At 39.3% G+C, this 17,417-nt stretch overlaps 1 protein-coding gene across 9 annotated transcripts in view; it reads left to right on the forward strand.

Annotated features, from left to right (window-relative positions):
- Positions 1-17,417, forward strand: part of CELF4 (CUGBP Elav-like family member 4) — a 707,521-nt gene that overhangs the window by 673,047 nt on the left and 17,057 nt on the right. For all 9 annotated transcript variants that reach the window (XM_085213501.1, XM_085213504.1, XM_085213503.1 and 6 more), the window contains one exon: positions 9,033-9,199. In XM_085213501.1, coding sequence (XP_085069627.1) covers positions 9,033-9,160 — 128 coding nt within the window. In that variant the 3' untranslated portion in view covers positions 9,161-9,199. The remainder of the gene's footprint in view (positions 1-9,032; positions 9,200-17,417) is intronic.

The raw sequence follows: 17,417 nt of genomic DNA on the forward strand, positions 1-17,417 counted from the left end.
TTCACAAGGAAATCTCAAAAACTAAGTCCTAGAAGAGTTATTTCTGTTTATGACGGCAGTTAGGAAATTGCTTCAGTTGCATTTATTATCCATACAGAACAAGTATCATTCACTTATCTGTATGCGATCCCTTGATGGCTAGATTGTTCCTTATGAGAAACATATTGAGTAGGAACATTACCTTTCTTTTAGACAAAATATAGTGGTTCTTGTTCACAGCAGACATGTATGTATCCAACATATCCAAGCTGATCCATGAGGTTTTCATGTGGTCTTCAAAGACTGCCTGAAGCCCAAATCCTTCCCTTCCTTCATCCACTCATTTGATGACTTCAAATCCTACTTAGCAGAATGGGTAACCCCACAGTCCACAGCATTAGACATACATATACACATCTTTTAGATGGATTCTGTACACAGGAAAAAGAGCTTTTAATGTTGCCTTTGTTCTTAGGATGAGAAATCTGTTGCAGTTTTCTTAGCTTTTTCTTCTTTTTCTGTATTTAGAAGAAGTCAGTCCTGATCATGTGCCCTGTTTACAGATGTATGTGAGTCAAAACTCCAGATCAGACCATGCAGTAATTTAAACTGTCTAAATTTTAGTCTAATCTTGAATTTTAATCACGTCCTTTCAGTGTAATCATGGTAAAAATATCTACATGAAAAAATAGATTGTGAAAGAGGAGGATAATAGAAATGAAAGTCTTCTTGGTTAGAACTAACATACTGAGGGTTAGCATCTACAGCCCTCAAACTTTTTCAGCAACTGCTCCTTTAAAGTAGCATCTGGAGAGCATCCAACTGACAAAGCACAAAAGCAGGGACCACTTCTCTGCACATTCAAGATCACACTGCCTCACTGTATGGAAGTAGCTGCTTGGGATGACGGGAAGGTGACACAGGGAAGAAGCTCATGTATTTCTAGCTACCTTCTGCACTGGGTGTTCTGACCTTTAGAGAAAGTTAATCATGCCATCTACTTTCACTCTTCATTTAATCTCCCCTTCCCATCTGTTCAGTTTCTCTCAGCTGGAAGCAAGATGAAGAACGAGTACCAGTCAGCTGTCTCAGTGGTCCACAGCTCACACTTTGGGGCCATTTATTATAAGGCATTAGCATCAATTGTCACCTTTGTCATGACAGTTACCACAGTCCATGCCAGATAAGTAGGCAAGAACTGATTTTCCAAATATCTCAAAAGTGAAATGAACAATAGACAGACAGACAGACAGATATACAGTATCAGAAGGGACCATTCTGATTCTTTGGACTGAATTCCAAAGTAACATATGCCAGATACCACAGCTCATGTGACGTGTTCAAACCTTCTGCTTGAGTCATAGCATCCCTTTTAGAAAATCTCTTAATCAAGATTTCATGTGATAGGTGCTCCACCCCTATTGCTAAACAAGATGTTCCAAAATAGTTAATTACCTTCACTATTTAAAAAATGCAGACTCAGTGTCTTATTTCCATTTTAAATTTGTCAAACGTCTGCTTCCATCCAGTGGAAGTTCTTTTTTTCTGTATTACAAAACCCCACATTCTATTAAAGATTATTTATAAATTATAATTGGAAAGTTGTTTAATATTCTCCTCAATAAACTATGACACCTATTACTACTTTTTCAGATCTAGAATGACTCTTGTAGTTCTGAATAATCCTTAAAATATGTATATTTTAAAAGAAATCACCTGAACTAAATGCAAAATTCCAGTAAGGATTTTTCTGAGTCTTATTTAGAGTCAACATCACTTCACTTTCTCTAGAGGATATTCCCCAGAGATAGGCTTTATCCAGAGACTCTACTGAGCCTTTTAAGTATTTCAGCTTAATCCTGAGAACTCGTGTATTTGGCTATTATCAAGAAACTTAGATTCTTCTTATAAGCAATATTTTCTAGTGAATAATTCTCCTTTTTATGAGCTATCCATATTTCTTTTTTCCTGTGGATACTTAATTCTGCATTTAGTTAGGTTAAAATGAGCACTATTTAACTGAATCCAGACTACATAGTGACCTCAGTCGGCCTGACTTACTCTGTCATCTTTTACCACTTTCAGTACGACTCGGAAATTTTACCAGCAGTTACTTTAGATATCTTCCAGGTAGTGTTAGAGAAACTAAAAAGAACGGAGATTTCAATGCACTCCTGGAGGAGCCTACAAGAAACACTTCGATAACTCATAATTTATATTTTTTTTTGCTGGTGTATCAGTTATCCAATTTTATAGAAGCTTAATATGAGGTGCTTTCATTTTTATAAAGGAAATCTCTGTCAAATACTCCAGAAGAGTTTAACTGTACTCTATGAAAGCTTACTGTATTAACCCAATTTGCAATTTCATGAGATCAAGTTCATTTGATAGATTCTATTTTACATGAAACCACACCAATTAGTACTGATTGTACACCTTTTAATTCTTTGTCATATCATCTCATGTCAACACTTTCACAAATTTACCTAGGCTTATGAAAGATTAACTAAGTTTACTAGGTCATTTTGTTTACATTCTTAAAATTTAAGAAAAGATGTTGTTTTTTTTTCTGGAACACTTTGAAGCTTTTCTAATATTCCATAAATATCTAAAATGAACATTAATGGTTCAGCAAATTTCTGAGCCAATTCTTTGAATATTCTGAGGTTCCAGTTATCTCATCCCACAGATGTGAAATATTTAATAGTAGTTGTTTAGCATAGTCATCAGTTACTGACTGTTCATACATTACAAAATGGATGGATGGGTGGATGGATGGATGGATGAAGGCATGGGGTGTTTAACTGGATAGACAGATCTCACTTGGACGTGATTAAACATCAGAAGGTTAAATATTCCAAAAAGTCATCCAACCCTATTAGACACTGGAAAACAGCTGAAGTGCTGTGCCCTTGATCTGCAGACATACTCCTTTATTGAGTATTCCAGTACCCATAAATCACCTTACAATACAATTCCTTCCAATGCACACATACATTATAGAGCTACTTACATACAGATTGTATCCTGAAATTCTTTACAGCACTAAAAAATTGCAAGCAGCTACTACATTGTGTAAAGAGCATAGCAAGGTAAAGACCTTGCAAGGCAATTAAAAGAAAGCCTCCATTCTCTGATAAGACTAATAAACATGGGAAAAGAGAAATTGAGCAGTCTTAGAAATGAAACACATTGAAGTAGTAAGGAAAAGCTGAGAGGCAGGAGGTCAGCTCCTGCTGGAGGGGGGAGGAGGATGGGAGCTTCTCCATAGAACCCTTCCTATAGAGGAAAAGGCTCTTTTGGTTTGAGCACATTATAGCTGTCTTCCCAACAGAAAATGCCTCCTTGCATGTCACTTTTCACTGGTTAGTAACAAAAGCAGTGAAACCACGTTCTGAAGAAACAGTTATATTAATGGCGTATTGCATTAGTAATTAATTCCCTAATTATTAACACAAATGTTTTTGGAAGAAGGAGAGTGTAAACAATTGCCAGTGCTTTCTGCAGCTTCCTCTATTTTGCCAGTCTGGCTCAGCCCCCTCCTATCTATGGGTAGCAACACTACATTCAAGGGAAGCAAGGGGCATGGACTTCTCCTGCACTAGTACCAAGCCCATGTATATGCTGGTTCTTCCCTTTCACTGCATAGGAATTTGCCTCCACATACACAGATCCTGCAGAACATAGTATCTTCCTCTTTTCTTACATTTTCCACTGCTGACACCATTGTGAGTTGAATGAAGGGACAAAAGTTCAGCAGAATAATATTGACTCCTTAGCTAATGACATTCACAGCTGCAGCAACAAGAAGGGCTAAGAAATATCCCTCTTGTTAGTCATACAAATAGAACGACAGTCAGAATCAGAAAACTGTAATTCTGCCCCAGCCCTCCAAAAAAGTACTAATAAGGACCATCTATATTTTCATGGGAAACTCCTACAGAGTACATTGCTGAGATTGTATTTGTGTACAGCGAGCATCCAGCACAGGTATCCAATAATTCTTAATTTTAAAACAACTTAAATATTTATTTCCTTGAGGTTCCTATTTTCTTTTCCACTGCCTGAGAACAGCCTAGTCACATGAGTAGACCTGCTGTAGAAACATCTGCCCCAAGCTCAAAAGTCAGGATGAAAAGTTTACATCTGGATATGCTACTGCCCATGACTTCTTGACTTCTATTTTTGGGGATGCTCAGTGTAGTTTCCATGCACTTCGCTCTGTCTAGAGGAAGGCTTCTACTGAAGAGAAGCAACATGTTATTCCAATCTGGTAGCAGATCATCAAAAGCCTGTTTTGCACATTAACCGCTAATTCTCCTTGTGGAATGCAAAGAGAAACAGAAAACACACAAAGACCAATTAGGAATCCATGGGAACCTAACGATGTGCTCATTCAGGATTGCACTTACTGCACAAAGTAATTCATGGCCATGCAGAGACACTACTCACTGTGAATGAAAAGTTCACAGTTACAGAACAGTCTTCAAATGCGCCCTGAGACAGATTGTGAATTCCCTCCTTTACCATCTCAGCTGGTTAAAACAGAATAATCAGCTACATAGAAACAATGTGCTGGTGTCAGAATAAAGGCATGAAGCTCCCTCAGAAAGCCCCAGTACCACTAATTTCCGTGGAAAATATGGGAGTTAAATCAAAACTCCCTCCAAGACATGCCCCTATTTCCAACTGTAGGAAAAGTCATGCAGGAAAAGAACCGGTCAGGAGAAGTCATGGACTCCAATGTCAGTGCCTTCTAGAAGCTGCTGTACAGAGTCAGGAAGATTAGATGCCCTGAGCTGCAATCCTAGCATATTTCTTGATTCTTTGCTGCTTTGATAAATCATTTATTAGATCAGCCCTTTTTACATAATCCTGAGGGAAAGAAAAAAAAAAAAAAAAGGGAAGAAAAGAAAAACATAAAATAGATTTATCACAAAATCCTGTCCTCCTACCAACCATCTTCGACCAGGACATATATTTCTCTGATTATTAATTAACTAATGCACAGAAACAGCTTCAGTTTTTTTAACCTCTCCCTTTCTCTTTTGTCCTTTAAGAGTGTAGATGACAATGCAGGGGTGGTGCCCAAAACACAGATAGCTTCTTCAGCAAAGGAAGTGCCAGTATTGTGCTTTGACCCTGTAGTTACAAATCCAAAAGCCATTCAGAAAGCGAGTACCTAATCTATTTTGTTCTTAGTCTTACGTGTTTAAATTCAGCACATATCAGAAGAAGAACAAAGCTGGGTAAGGTGTCAATAGTTCAATTAACAAAAGACTGTCATATAATCTATCAGTAGATATTTGACCTAAAAAGAGAAAAGAATATGATATTGTTAGCATGGCTTGTCTATCTGCCTACCCCTTTATCACTGTGAAATCTCAGTTCTCATAATAAACTAAAACTTTTCTCCTTTTTGAAGTCCATCCAAATGTCTTCAACAAAATGAATATCACTGCATGTAAGTAACAGAAACAGGAAGAGCTGAAAACATTAACAACAGAGCATACCAAGACCTTGAAAACTAAAACAGTCAAATTCAAATGACGATAGAGGTATTAACTGCCCTGTCCCCAGGAAGTGCTTATATTAAAAATGCACAGTTAAAGGTATTTGCCCTCCTCCTTCACCAAATATAGCCCCTCCATCCCCAGCAGCTAGACAGTAGAGATCTTCATATTACAGCAGTGGATATCAGGACAACTAAGGATAATAAAATAACTAATCCAGTCCAGATCTGTAGGCAACTGATATACCAGTAGCGTCAAAGTACAACTCTCAGCTTCATTATCTGGTCTAAATGAAATATAGTGAGCAAATGCACTTCTGATCTCTCTTATTAGTCCCATTTGTTAAAATGTTGTATTATTTACAGCTTTGCACAGAGTGAGAAAATGGCCTTAGAATTCCATCTTAAAACTGAAGTGATGATAAAAAACAGAGAAGCTTTGTGAGCTTATCTAAACGCAGAGTTCTTGCAGACGTATTAGCATCCTAGCACCAGGGCTTATGACCCAATTAAAGGTCTGTCTTAGCAAAAGTAGACAAATGGTAGACCTCCAACACATTTGGCAATATTTCTGGTGGGGTTTTCAAGCATTAGGATTTTGATTCAATAATTAATATTACTTTGAGGAGTGACTCATGTAGGAATTAGCCAGGTAACCCAGTCCTACCTGAAGATGTCAGTCCCAACTGCTGAATCAGGTAAACACCAAGTAAAACCTCAGTTTAAGCTGAGTACTCATCTTCACCGCAGTCAGTGCTGGTCCCTGCTACACAGCCAGTGGGACTTATAAGATTCATCTGAGCACAGTTAGTTGTGTCCCACCAAAAAAATAAATTGCACTCTACGCTCCACTGACCATATTGGCTAAATCTTCATTGATTATTTTAGGATCCCAAGGTGATTTGCTCATAAATGGATGTATGTGTAGACACACTCTGAATGTATATGTTTAACCAGTAGAAGTACATTGCAACAGGACCAGTTACAGGAGTAGAAATCAAAGTTCACATGGAAGCTAGGCTCTCTAAAGACATGACATGAACAGTTACACAGCTGCAGACAGCTCAGCTTTCGTATTTGGTAGCTGTGTCTATAATAGTAAATGTACCTGGCTCCTTTGTCTAGCACTGGGTCCAGCTGGCACAAAATGACCCACACCCAAACGATTAAATCCTGTTACTTTCCAAAATATCATGGCAACATCCAAGCTTAGTACTGAAAACAGTTTCTGTGCTGTGTTAATACTGTGTGTCTAGAAATTGGAGTTAGGCAAAAGCCAAAAATTGTGTCAAGAGTCTTTCTAAAATTCAGTGGTATAGGTGATTGAGCTTCATTTTCTCTAAACTTCCCTGGCACAGTTTTGGTTTACCGTTAGAGATATAACTGATGAGTCACAGACAGGAGTATTAACAGTCTAGAGGTTATTTTAAAAAGAACGGTCTTTTACTATAACTATATTCAAAGATGTAAGTTAGCTAGACAGCACATTTCAAGTTGAAGATCAAGGAAAGTATTTCCAAGGATCTTTCAGAAGTATCTGAAGAATAATTCCACTCAGGTGAAAATAGGAGGTGCTCATTTTCCTTCTTCTTGCTGAGATCAAATCATAGAGCATTGTTGACTGATAGATTATTCAACTAGTCAAATGTAAACTGGGAACATTACATTACATTACTGTGATTGCAAATACAGATCCATTGCCACTTAATAATACTACAGCTCATTGCTCACTATAACTCTAGTTTTCTGTCTAGAGACTGATGACTGCTGTGAGGCTTGAGCAAAACTTCTGCTCACACCTTCAGAGCTGCAATGTTGGTACTGCCTCGCCCAGGTAGCTGGCAGGATAACTGCACAGAGAGCCAGTTAGTTGGAGCTTTGCTTCAAGAGAGGAGGACAGGGAAGGATGGCTATTTGTTTCATCGGTCTCCCTCTTAAAACCACTTTTGCCACACTTAATAATACAGTTGTCTCACTATGAAACTGAGATTGTAGGTTTTATGACCTCTCATAAAGCTATATTATTATCCAAAGGCAGGGAATATAGCTTTAATGCAAGAGTGAGAAGATGTGTTTCTGTATATGTGTGTATTCTTGTGTACGTGTGTTTTTTTCAAACACAAGCCACCCTGTGTCATGTGTGAGGCTTGCTTTCAAGGAGGAACTAGACCAGAGAGGAGGTGTTGCTGAATGCAAACACAGAACAGCCCAAGGCTGTAAACCATGTCCAGTGCTGTTGTCAGGAGCAGGTGTGTACCTGGCAGCAAATGCTCAGCATTAGCTTTTTGAGGGGCTCTAAAGCTGTCTCTTCATTTCAGCCTGTCTACTGAGAGACACCAGGTTCCTGGGGCTGATTTGTGCTGCCAGAGCATTGCAGGGGTGGGAAAACAGATGGCTTTGTCTGGAGTGCAGGCTTGTCCAGGCTAGACTTACCTAGGGTTTTTGCTCAGAAATGTAGCTGGCACACACGGACATTTCTGGCAAAGGTAGCAGAAGCAATCCTTATACAAAGTGATGGCCCCCTGCCTCATCAGTATCTCAGTCTCGTGGTCACTTCAGCAAAAATCATGTACAGGATGGGCATACGAGGTCTCCTCCTAGGGCTAAATTAAGGAAAAAAGTCACATTAAAAACTTTCCCCAAAGCTGAATGAGTTTGGTGCATTGCACCTAGTTTGATTATGACCTGTCTTGCCTCTTCTTAGCTTCAGATGGCAGGTCCTCCACCGAGACAAAGGATGGCATGTTGGGTGGACTATAGGTACAAAATTCAATCACTGTGGGTGTTTCTATTGCTAGATGCACTCCACAACTGATTGAATGATATGCTGACAAGGTATGAAACTACCTATAGAAACCATCTTAGGAAAGCACCGGTGTTCATCTTTCTCAATGGCAGTGTCAACATAAAGTAAAGGTCTGCAGTAACTGCCAGTTAATAAAGCTCCTCATATTGCTTAAGTGGCCAACAATCAAACTATTCACGCCAATGAATACCATAATGGAAAGCTTATTAAATTCACATTTTGCTTATATTGCCATAATAAGAAGGTAGCGGTGGGTGTATCAAGTTCCCTTCATTCTGAATATTAGAAGGCAAAGGAAAGGTTATGTTGGTGTGTGAAGGAGAAAGCGATGTACTCCAGTCACTACAAAAGAAAAAAGAACAAATGCCTTGAGACCATGCACCACATCTGCTGACACCCAGTTCTAGGGTAACCCAGATCTTGTCTGTGCTTGATACTGCGACACCAGCATCTGAACCTCCATGCTTCACATAGTTTCATGTCTGAATTAGCACTCAGACCAGGCACTGAGTCCTGGGACACTGATCTGTAACAACCCCTCCTACCCTCCGTCCCCTACTGGCAACCATCCTCTCCTCACTTTCCTGCCCACCCACACACTCTCCTACCTGCTCACTCCCTCCTTCCCACCACCCTTGAGCCCTTCCCCATGTTCATTCTCAGTGGTCGTTGCATGTATGTGCCTTGGCCCCCTTCAGCACGTTAAACCTTCTGCCTTACCTCATGTTTTGACAGGTTTTGTGAGTTTTGACAATCCTGCCAGTGCCCAAGCTGCCATCCAAGCTATGAATGGCTTCCAGATTGGCATGAAGAGGCTGAAGGTGCAGCTGAAGAGGCCAAAGGATGCTAATCGTCCCTACTGAGAAGTTTTGGGAACCACTGGATATAAAGCACTAGCACAGGTAACTGCATGGGGAAGAGGGTGTCAGCTGTGGTTGTAGCCTCTCTCTGTGTTGTAGACCCTCAAAAAGATTCAGCTCTGCAACTCTCTGGCTTCTGCCTTTTCCACTCAGGCCTCTGGCTAGAGCCACACCACACAGACACACACCTGCAAATAAACAAGGAACTGTTTGTGCCTCATTAGAATGAGAGGTTGAAGGATGCTTAAACAAGGGCTCCCCTAGTGGCATCCTGCATCTCTAGAAAGCCTTCCTGGTTGCTATAGGAGAGGCAGCAGTTATCCGGATTCCTCTTGCTCAGCCAAAGACAGCATTTCTGGTTGCTGAAGAAAATCTGCAATTAAGCAATGGGACTGGGTTGCAGTGTAATCCCAGGTGACTGGACTGGCACAGTGTTTGTCTCAATAGCTCTGTGTTGCAAATGTTTCAAAGCATTCTTCATTCTTCATGCAGTGTAGTCTGTATCCAATTTCATTCCAGCATAATAACTATATGTTAATATGTCTTCCTGACAATTAAATAACCCCTAATTTCTTTGTTCCCAAGAAATGAATAGAAAGATCCATGCTCATATCTTGCTTAGATACTGTTAAATTCTATGTACAGATGAAGCCCTATCAAAGCCAAGGAAGCTTTGCTTGAGTGAGGACCTAGACAAATCTGATTGAGGGTCTCATTGTAATACTCATGCACTTTGTGCTGTTGGGAAAGGAGACAGCTAATATATGTAAGTGTCAAAAATATCAGAAGCAGAAGCTTGTTTCATTGGAATCCAACCTATCAGCAATAACAAAAATGGGGATGTTTTCAAAAAAGGAAATGTTTTCCACCACTAGCTAGCTTTTCCACCAGATAATTCTTAGGGAAATATGAATATTGAAGAGTACATGTTTCTTACAGAGATGGGAAGTCTCTCTGCTATTAAAGCCATTCCAGACCAGATTGCCCCATAAAGCTAGCACTTTCAGTGGCCCTAAGCTGCAACAAGCAGTTTACACTCTCAAATTAGTAACAGTGAGATGGGTTAGGTGACCTTTCTAGGCTATTATGTCCATAACATCTCAGATTCAGTGATTTTGATTCAGGCTTTTTTTGACCCACCAAGGGTTCAGGTAGAAAAGTCCCTATCTTCAACAGTCTTAAAGAACTACAAAATGATCACATTTTTCACTGATATCTCTAATATATTTGAAAATACTTCGTTCTAGTCTTCAGAGCAGTATCTTTCCTACTGAGAAATGAAATAAAAAAATCTTTGAAAGAGGTGCTGCACTAAAGACAACATGAAGCAGATTAAGAAAATGAGCAATAAACATATTAGGTGTATGAGTTAATTTCACAGGGACTTTTAGTATCTCTATGAAAATAATGACTCAAGATACAACCTCCATAGTTCAGAAACTCCTTTATATGTGACTATACGAAGATAATTTCAATGCATTTTCCCTCTTCAAATACCTTTTTTATTTTACTTGTTTATGGCAAGGCCTCTTGGAAGCTTGAAAACAAAATATGTTTCCATATCAAAATGCTTTTTGCTTCATCACGCTGGCTTTTTTAATGCAGGCTTTGCTCAGAAGTGTTGGAGGAGATGCATGCATGCTATTTTGCTAAAGCAGGGATTGTCTTTGTTGGGGAGATTTTCAATAACACCTGCAAATAGATGAAGAAACATAAACATCTCCATAGTTGTGCGGCTCCGAGCAATAGCTTTTTTTGTAGGGCAGCTGTGATCACTGAGGATATGCTTGTTTCTCATGATTATGTGAGAAAGTACAGGGTGTAGACTCCATGAGTATGAATCTATTGTGTTTTCCTCATCAGGGATAATTACAAGTTCTCTAGGTCTAGCTTTTCATGTCAAGGCTGACTTTGAGGTTTTAGCTTCCTTCCAAAAAATAGCACAACACAGTAGTAGGACTAGTATTCTGGTGGTGGTTGTGGTTTTTCCCTAATAATTTATGTGTTAAGGAACCATCAACTAAAATGGCAATGAAATTTCAAATCTTTCTTCTAGAGCATGTTTTTCTTTGCTTCTGCAAAGCACAAGGACAGTTTTGAATGGTTTTCTCTGCTTACAAAGTCCTTAACTTTCCAAGCTTTTACTTAGATTTTACTGCTCTGCTTGCCAGCAAAATCACCAGATCAGTGCCTCTGCCACTCTTAGAAGCACAGAGACCCTAACAGAACTTAGTAGATGCAGTTCAAATGTTCTTATTCTCACATAGACTCCCATCTTGAGGAACCCATTGAATGAGCTGAATATATACCTGTCTTTTAGCAGAAAGGAGTTATCCTGGAAGAAAGCTTTGCATATGGTCATTTGGGAGTTTATTTTGCACCTCACAAAAGAGATTAGCCATGTGTATGTGGCCTCAGGTGGGCACATAAGGAGTGTATCCCAAAGAAGAATCTGATTTAGCATAGGAACTACTGTATTGGATTAGACTGAAGAGGACATTTAGTGACAGGAAGAGCTTAGATCGAGATCTCTCTTCAGCTCATTTGATTTCCAGTGCTATGAGATCTCCATAACAGCACCCTAAGCAAACACAGAATCTTTGGTCATGGTGGTGGCCCAGTACATCAGTTTTCAGATAGGCCTCAGGGCTAAACCCTCACTAATTAGCTGTACTTAAAGAAGGGTCAGTTGTTTTTGACTCAGCATTACAGAATCACAGAATCTCAGAAACACCAAGGGTGGAAAAGATCTACAAAATCATCCAGTCCAACCATCCACCCATCACCAATAGTTTTCACTAAACCATGTCCCTTGACACAAAATCCAAATGTTCCTTGAACACCTCCAGGGTCAGTGACTCCTCCACCTGCCTGGGCAGCCCATTCCAGTGCCTGACCTCTCTTTCAAAAAAGTAGTATTTCCATTGTTAGTGTACCCCCATGCCTGCTTTGATGTGCAACCTCCAGTCACCAAAATGCTATTGACAATCAATGTTTTGTCTACTCAGTAGACTGACAATGCAGCAATAAATTTCCTAAAACCACCAGCATAGAAGTCAGCTAGGTCTGCATGTCCACAGCGCAGATCGCATGAGAGCAAGCAGCTCCCTTAACTGGCTGAAATACAGTAACTGTTTTTTATTTTCTTTTGCTTCGGCCACTGCTCTTCAGGGTCCTTAGTTCCAATTTGAAGCATGTGAGTAACCATGTTGACATTGGGGCAGTTACTCATGTGCTTCAAGTGTGTGCTCAAGAAACTTTCTAATTGGAATTTTTCTAAGAAAGATCTTTGTTTTATCAAACTCTCTTCCAAAAATAAGAAGCTGCCAACAAAAAAAAAACAAAAGCGAAACACCCAGCTTGATGTAATCCACTAGAGTGTTTTTTCTCAACCTAGAAGGAAAAATCTTCACTCTATTTTAATTCTGAATGCACTTTTTCTTTAATTGATAAATCTTCCTTTTGGGACACAAGTAGCTTAGCTCTTAGTGATTGGAAGTCCTTTGTTTTCCTTGCAAGTGTTCTAAAATTGCTGTCACACAGTGAAAGTATCTCTGTGATGTGGCAAATAAGTCCACAAGCTGCAGAAAGAAAAGCTCTGAAGAATTCAGAAGTCAAAATATTTTCAAAATGGCTGCCTCTGTTCTCTTTTTCCTTTGTAATTAATATAATCCCTTATAATTTGCTGGTTATAGCAGCAAAAAAGAAAAAAGAAAAAAAAAGAAAGAAAAAGAAAGAAAAAAAGAAAAAGAAAGAGAAAAGAGAAAGAGGAAGAGGAAGAGAAAGAGAAAGAGAAAGAGAAAGAGAAAGAGAAAGAGAAAGAGAAAGAGAAAGAGAAAGAGAAAGAGAAAGAGAAAGAGAAAGAGAAAGAGAAAGAGAAAGAGGGAGAAAAAGAAAAAAAAATAATAGGGTTGGGAGAATAGAAAGAAAAAGAAAGAGGAGGATCATTTGACGCAACTCTGCCAAAATCAATATATTCTATTACAAATCCCCCCTTAGGTCCAGAAAGCAAAGATTCAAAGGCACTTCATATGTCTTTCAGATAGTAAATGCATGAAATAATGAAGAAAAAAAGTACTGAAATCCATGGCTCACTTGGGTGGCCATTCCTAGGAGCTTTTATGTACACTGCAGTATAACTAAATTGCTTATGCAAAGAGGAGCAGTGAAAAATTCTGTCCAGATTCTTCCTGTGGCTCCCTTTCATAAAACCTTATCAATTGCTTGGGTTTGGAAGGGACCTTAAGGATTAACAGGTTGCAAGCCCCTGCCACAAGCAGGGCTGCCAACCACTACCAGACCAGGCTGCCCAGGACCCCACTCAACCTAGCCTTTAACACTTCCAGGGACAGGGCATCTCCAACTTCTCTAGGCAGCCTGTTCCAGCACCTCACTACCCTCTCATTTCAGTGACCAGTCATTGGAAAACTGTTATTTTCCACCTCAGATACACTAGTGTTGAAGTTTTATTCAAAGCTAAAGATGGAGAGATGTGTCTAAATTGAAGTACTGACTGGCATGAAACTGAGTGGGACAAAGTACATGTGAGTGACACAGACTGAGTAGGGTGGAAGTGATACTGAAGATAGGAAAAAATAGCAGTATGATTTTTTATAAGCTCCTCTCCTAAGAAGAGTAGTGGCAAAGCATTAAGAGAATACATTGTACAAGTAACTTCCTTCTTCAAGAGAAAATGACATGGAGCAAAGTTTGAATACAAAAGAAAAGATGTCCAGGTCCTTCCTTACAGCTTCCTGAACACGTGCTGATATGAGATTTACTGTAGAATGAGTGAGGTGCTTGTTTTCACAGCTGGCTGGAATAGGTGATGATTTTTTTCCAATAGGAATTTATATTTTTTTCCATTGGAAAATTAAGGCAGAAAGCTTTGCATTTTGAACTTTCTGTTCTTTGATAAGAAGAAAACAGACAAAAACAAATTTCAGAATAAGCAGACATTATCAGACAAAACAAACAAACAAACAAGCAAAATTCCAATCACTTATGACAAGAAAAAAGACGAAAGAAAAATGAAAAACAAAAACAAAAACGGATGTAAATGGAGCATTTATGACATTCTCCTCTTATCGTTGCTCATCATTGCAAAGTCAGATAGAAGTGTGCTAGTGAACTTGGGATTGCTTATCCCTCTCAGACAGTTTTCTGTTACCTCCAGGGAGAGGCTGTTGTGCAGTTGCATTGATCTCACTGTTTGCTGCTCAGCTGTTCAGCTGGAGATTCAGACTACATATCCTTTTTCAGGACCTAGTCTTATTTCTTTTAGTTATGCATCCTACAATTATGCTAACCTCTTCCTCCTGCACAGATTATTGTCATTCCCATCCTTTAGTCATCACTTAGATCATTTGAGACTTACTTACATTATAGAAATTTGCACTAGCATCATTCCATCAAAACAGTACTCCAGCACAAGCTTTATACAAGTAAAAAAAAAAAAATGGGAATGAGATCACAGCTTCAGTTGGGAAAGTCTGTTTAGGTACTGGAAAAATATCAGCTCAGCCAATTTTTCTTCTTTGGGTTACTTTTCCTTTTAATTTCCACTGACAACTGTGATTAAATTAAACGTACCTCATAGTGTGTTTGCAACCCTAACTTCACACTGTTGTGCTCATACATGAGAGAATGGAACTGGATGTGACTGGGGGAGTTTGAAATAAAACTGCTTAAGTTACTTGTAAAACTGATAAGGAAACCTTTTCTATTCAGGCCAATCATTTTTAACCTGTCCGCCCATTTAAATTACTAATAAATTTTTGATGGTAAAATTCTCATGTCTGTTCTATAAACCACAGTTTCAATACAAGAGCATGAAAAATCGCATTTGCTAATTATTGTAGTTATTCTAAGATTGGCACACAATATAATGCACTGATGGAAAACGACAATAATTAATTACTGCATTTACTCCAAAATTACAATCAGTAATTACTGCTCTGAGACTGAATTCCATTCAGCAATATTTGGAACTTGTTCTTCCTCAAAGCAGGGCAGCTTTTCAGGAGTATTGCTGTGTTTGCATCTAAATGAGTCCATGTAGGTCACTAACAGATCCGCACTATTTGTCATGGGAGTGATAGAGCAGCACAATGCAACACCATAGTACTTTTCTTCAGTACAGAGCATGAATTCTTCATTAAAACCCATGTCACCATTTTTTTTAAATGTTAGGTAATGCAATTATTTCAAAATTAAATAATACATATGAAAGCAACATCCCAATTCTCATCCCACTGTGATACAATTGATCCTGATGTTCTAACGTAAACTTTCTGAGGCTTTTGAGAACTTTTTCCGATGATGCAGCCAGCATTATCCCTGCTGTGAAAAGACCAGGGGCTTGCTGTGGTTGTGCCATGTACAAAGGCTTTCAACAGCAAACCTCAAAGCCCTGGGGTTGCCTAGCAGTGGGAGGGGGTGCTGTATTCAGCCCCTTGAGTGTAAAAAATTGCTATGGGATCTCATGGAGACCAGGACACTGCTCATCAGCTGAGTAGGTCAGATTTAGAGCCTTCCTGTGCTAATTCCTTCAGTTAATAGGCAGCTGCAGTAACCCATAATCAGTGGTCTTTGAAGAAACTTTTTGATTAGATTCAGCCAGCACAGAGATTTACTGGGCCAATGCAGGAGGGACTGCAAATTGAAGAAAAATTGGAAAATGTATGCAAAGGAAAAGATAGATGCTTTAAACAGCAGTGATTTGAAGCAAGAGCCAAAGAGATGGAAAAACACAAAGGACATGCATAGCCAAAATGTTTGTTCCAGCAGCAGCAAACATTGACAAGAAGCAATCTTCTTCAAATAAAATAGGTATAAGGAGAATGAGAGAGGAAAGACACAGAATGAGAGAGGCTTTGGAAAAATCAGTATGAGGTCCTACAAGACCTTAAAGTAAGGGACAAACCAGAAAAATCTTTTTGACAGTGGGGTATTGGGGAGAGCAATAGCCATTGATGAGAAGATGGGAGAGAAATATGTTGTCAGTTTGTAAATACCAGTACCAGGGAAGAGAGAAAAGGTAAGTCATTCAGAGCCCAAGATGAGTGACCATGTAGTGTAGGACTTCAGGCAAGAGGTACTCTTCTTAGATGTTCCCATTCTTCATGTGCTTGAAGAATAATAGATCTGCGTTTCATGTGCTTAACTGAAAGAAAACATCAGCATTGTGAACATGCTTTTTTTGTTCAGGTAAGGATAGTATGGATGGTATAGATCACTCAGGGCACGGTCCTTTGGCTCTAAGGAAAAGTAGGAGGTTAATGGGGGAAGCTCCCAATGAAGTCAAAGTTACAAGTCAGCTGCAACACATGGTTCACAGGACTCAGGTTACTTGTGCAGCATTGATCAATAGGCTGAAAATGAACTGAGCTTTTTGCTACTGACCTTTCAGAGTTACTGCAGAACCATGAATTGAAGCTGTATGGGGTAGTGTTTGGCACTTACACTGTAGGTATAAAGGAAAGGGAGGCTAAAAAACTCCATGAAATTTACTCTGCAGGGGAATACTGCTACAGGAGCTGGCAAGAATCTTAATAAGGGGTTGCAGAGTGCTCCATCAATGTGAGCACTTTAAATTGATGTCCTTATGGTTTGGAAGGCATATACAATCAGCTGCACTAGAACACTGTTTCTCATTCCCACAGTTATATCCAGTGATATATCAAATGCAATAATTGCATATCTGAATAATTCATAGGTGCGGTAACTTTGGCCAGATACAAGTGAATATCAAAACTCTGGTCTCTGAAGTGTTTGATTCAGCTGTAGCAGAGAATTGAAGGTTTGCAGTGCAAACACTGTTTCTCAGGTGTCTTTTGACCTGCCTTGTGACTGCAGTTAGAGAAAAGACAGCTTTTATTTCAAATTGGTCATTTTTCCACTAAGCTGAGCTTCATCCAACCTTTCTGAAAGACTGGGTACAAGGCTGAGCTGGAGGGGAAAACAAGAACAGCAGTCAAGTCATTTCCCAACCAAGAAGTGCACTGAATGAAAACTCAATGCTCCTTCCAGAAAGGTACTATGCACTGTGATCAGGTGAAGTTCTCAGACAGCATCCATCAGCTGATTCTCTGAGCTGCATGGTGTGACATTGATGTATTGCAGCCAAGGATTCAGGCCCACCATTGCTTACTTAACCATCTCCTTGAAGAGATATTGCAGAGATATTTGAATCATTTGCAATTCTAGAGGGAGATGCAACGTCCCTATTCTGTCCACTCTAGTCTTTTTAGAGCAGAGA

This window comes from Meleagris gallopavo, chromosome Z, assembly GCF_905368555.1.
Source record: "Meleagris gallopavo chromosome Z, MGAL_WU_HG_1.1, whole genome shotgun sequence".
In the NCBI taxonomy this organism is placed as follows: Eukaryota; Metazoa; Chordata; class Aves; order Galliformes; family Phasianidae; genus Meleagris; species Meleagris gallopavo.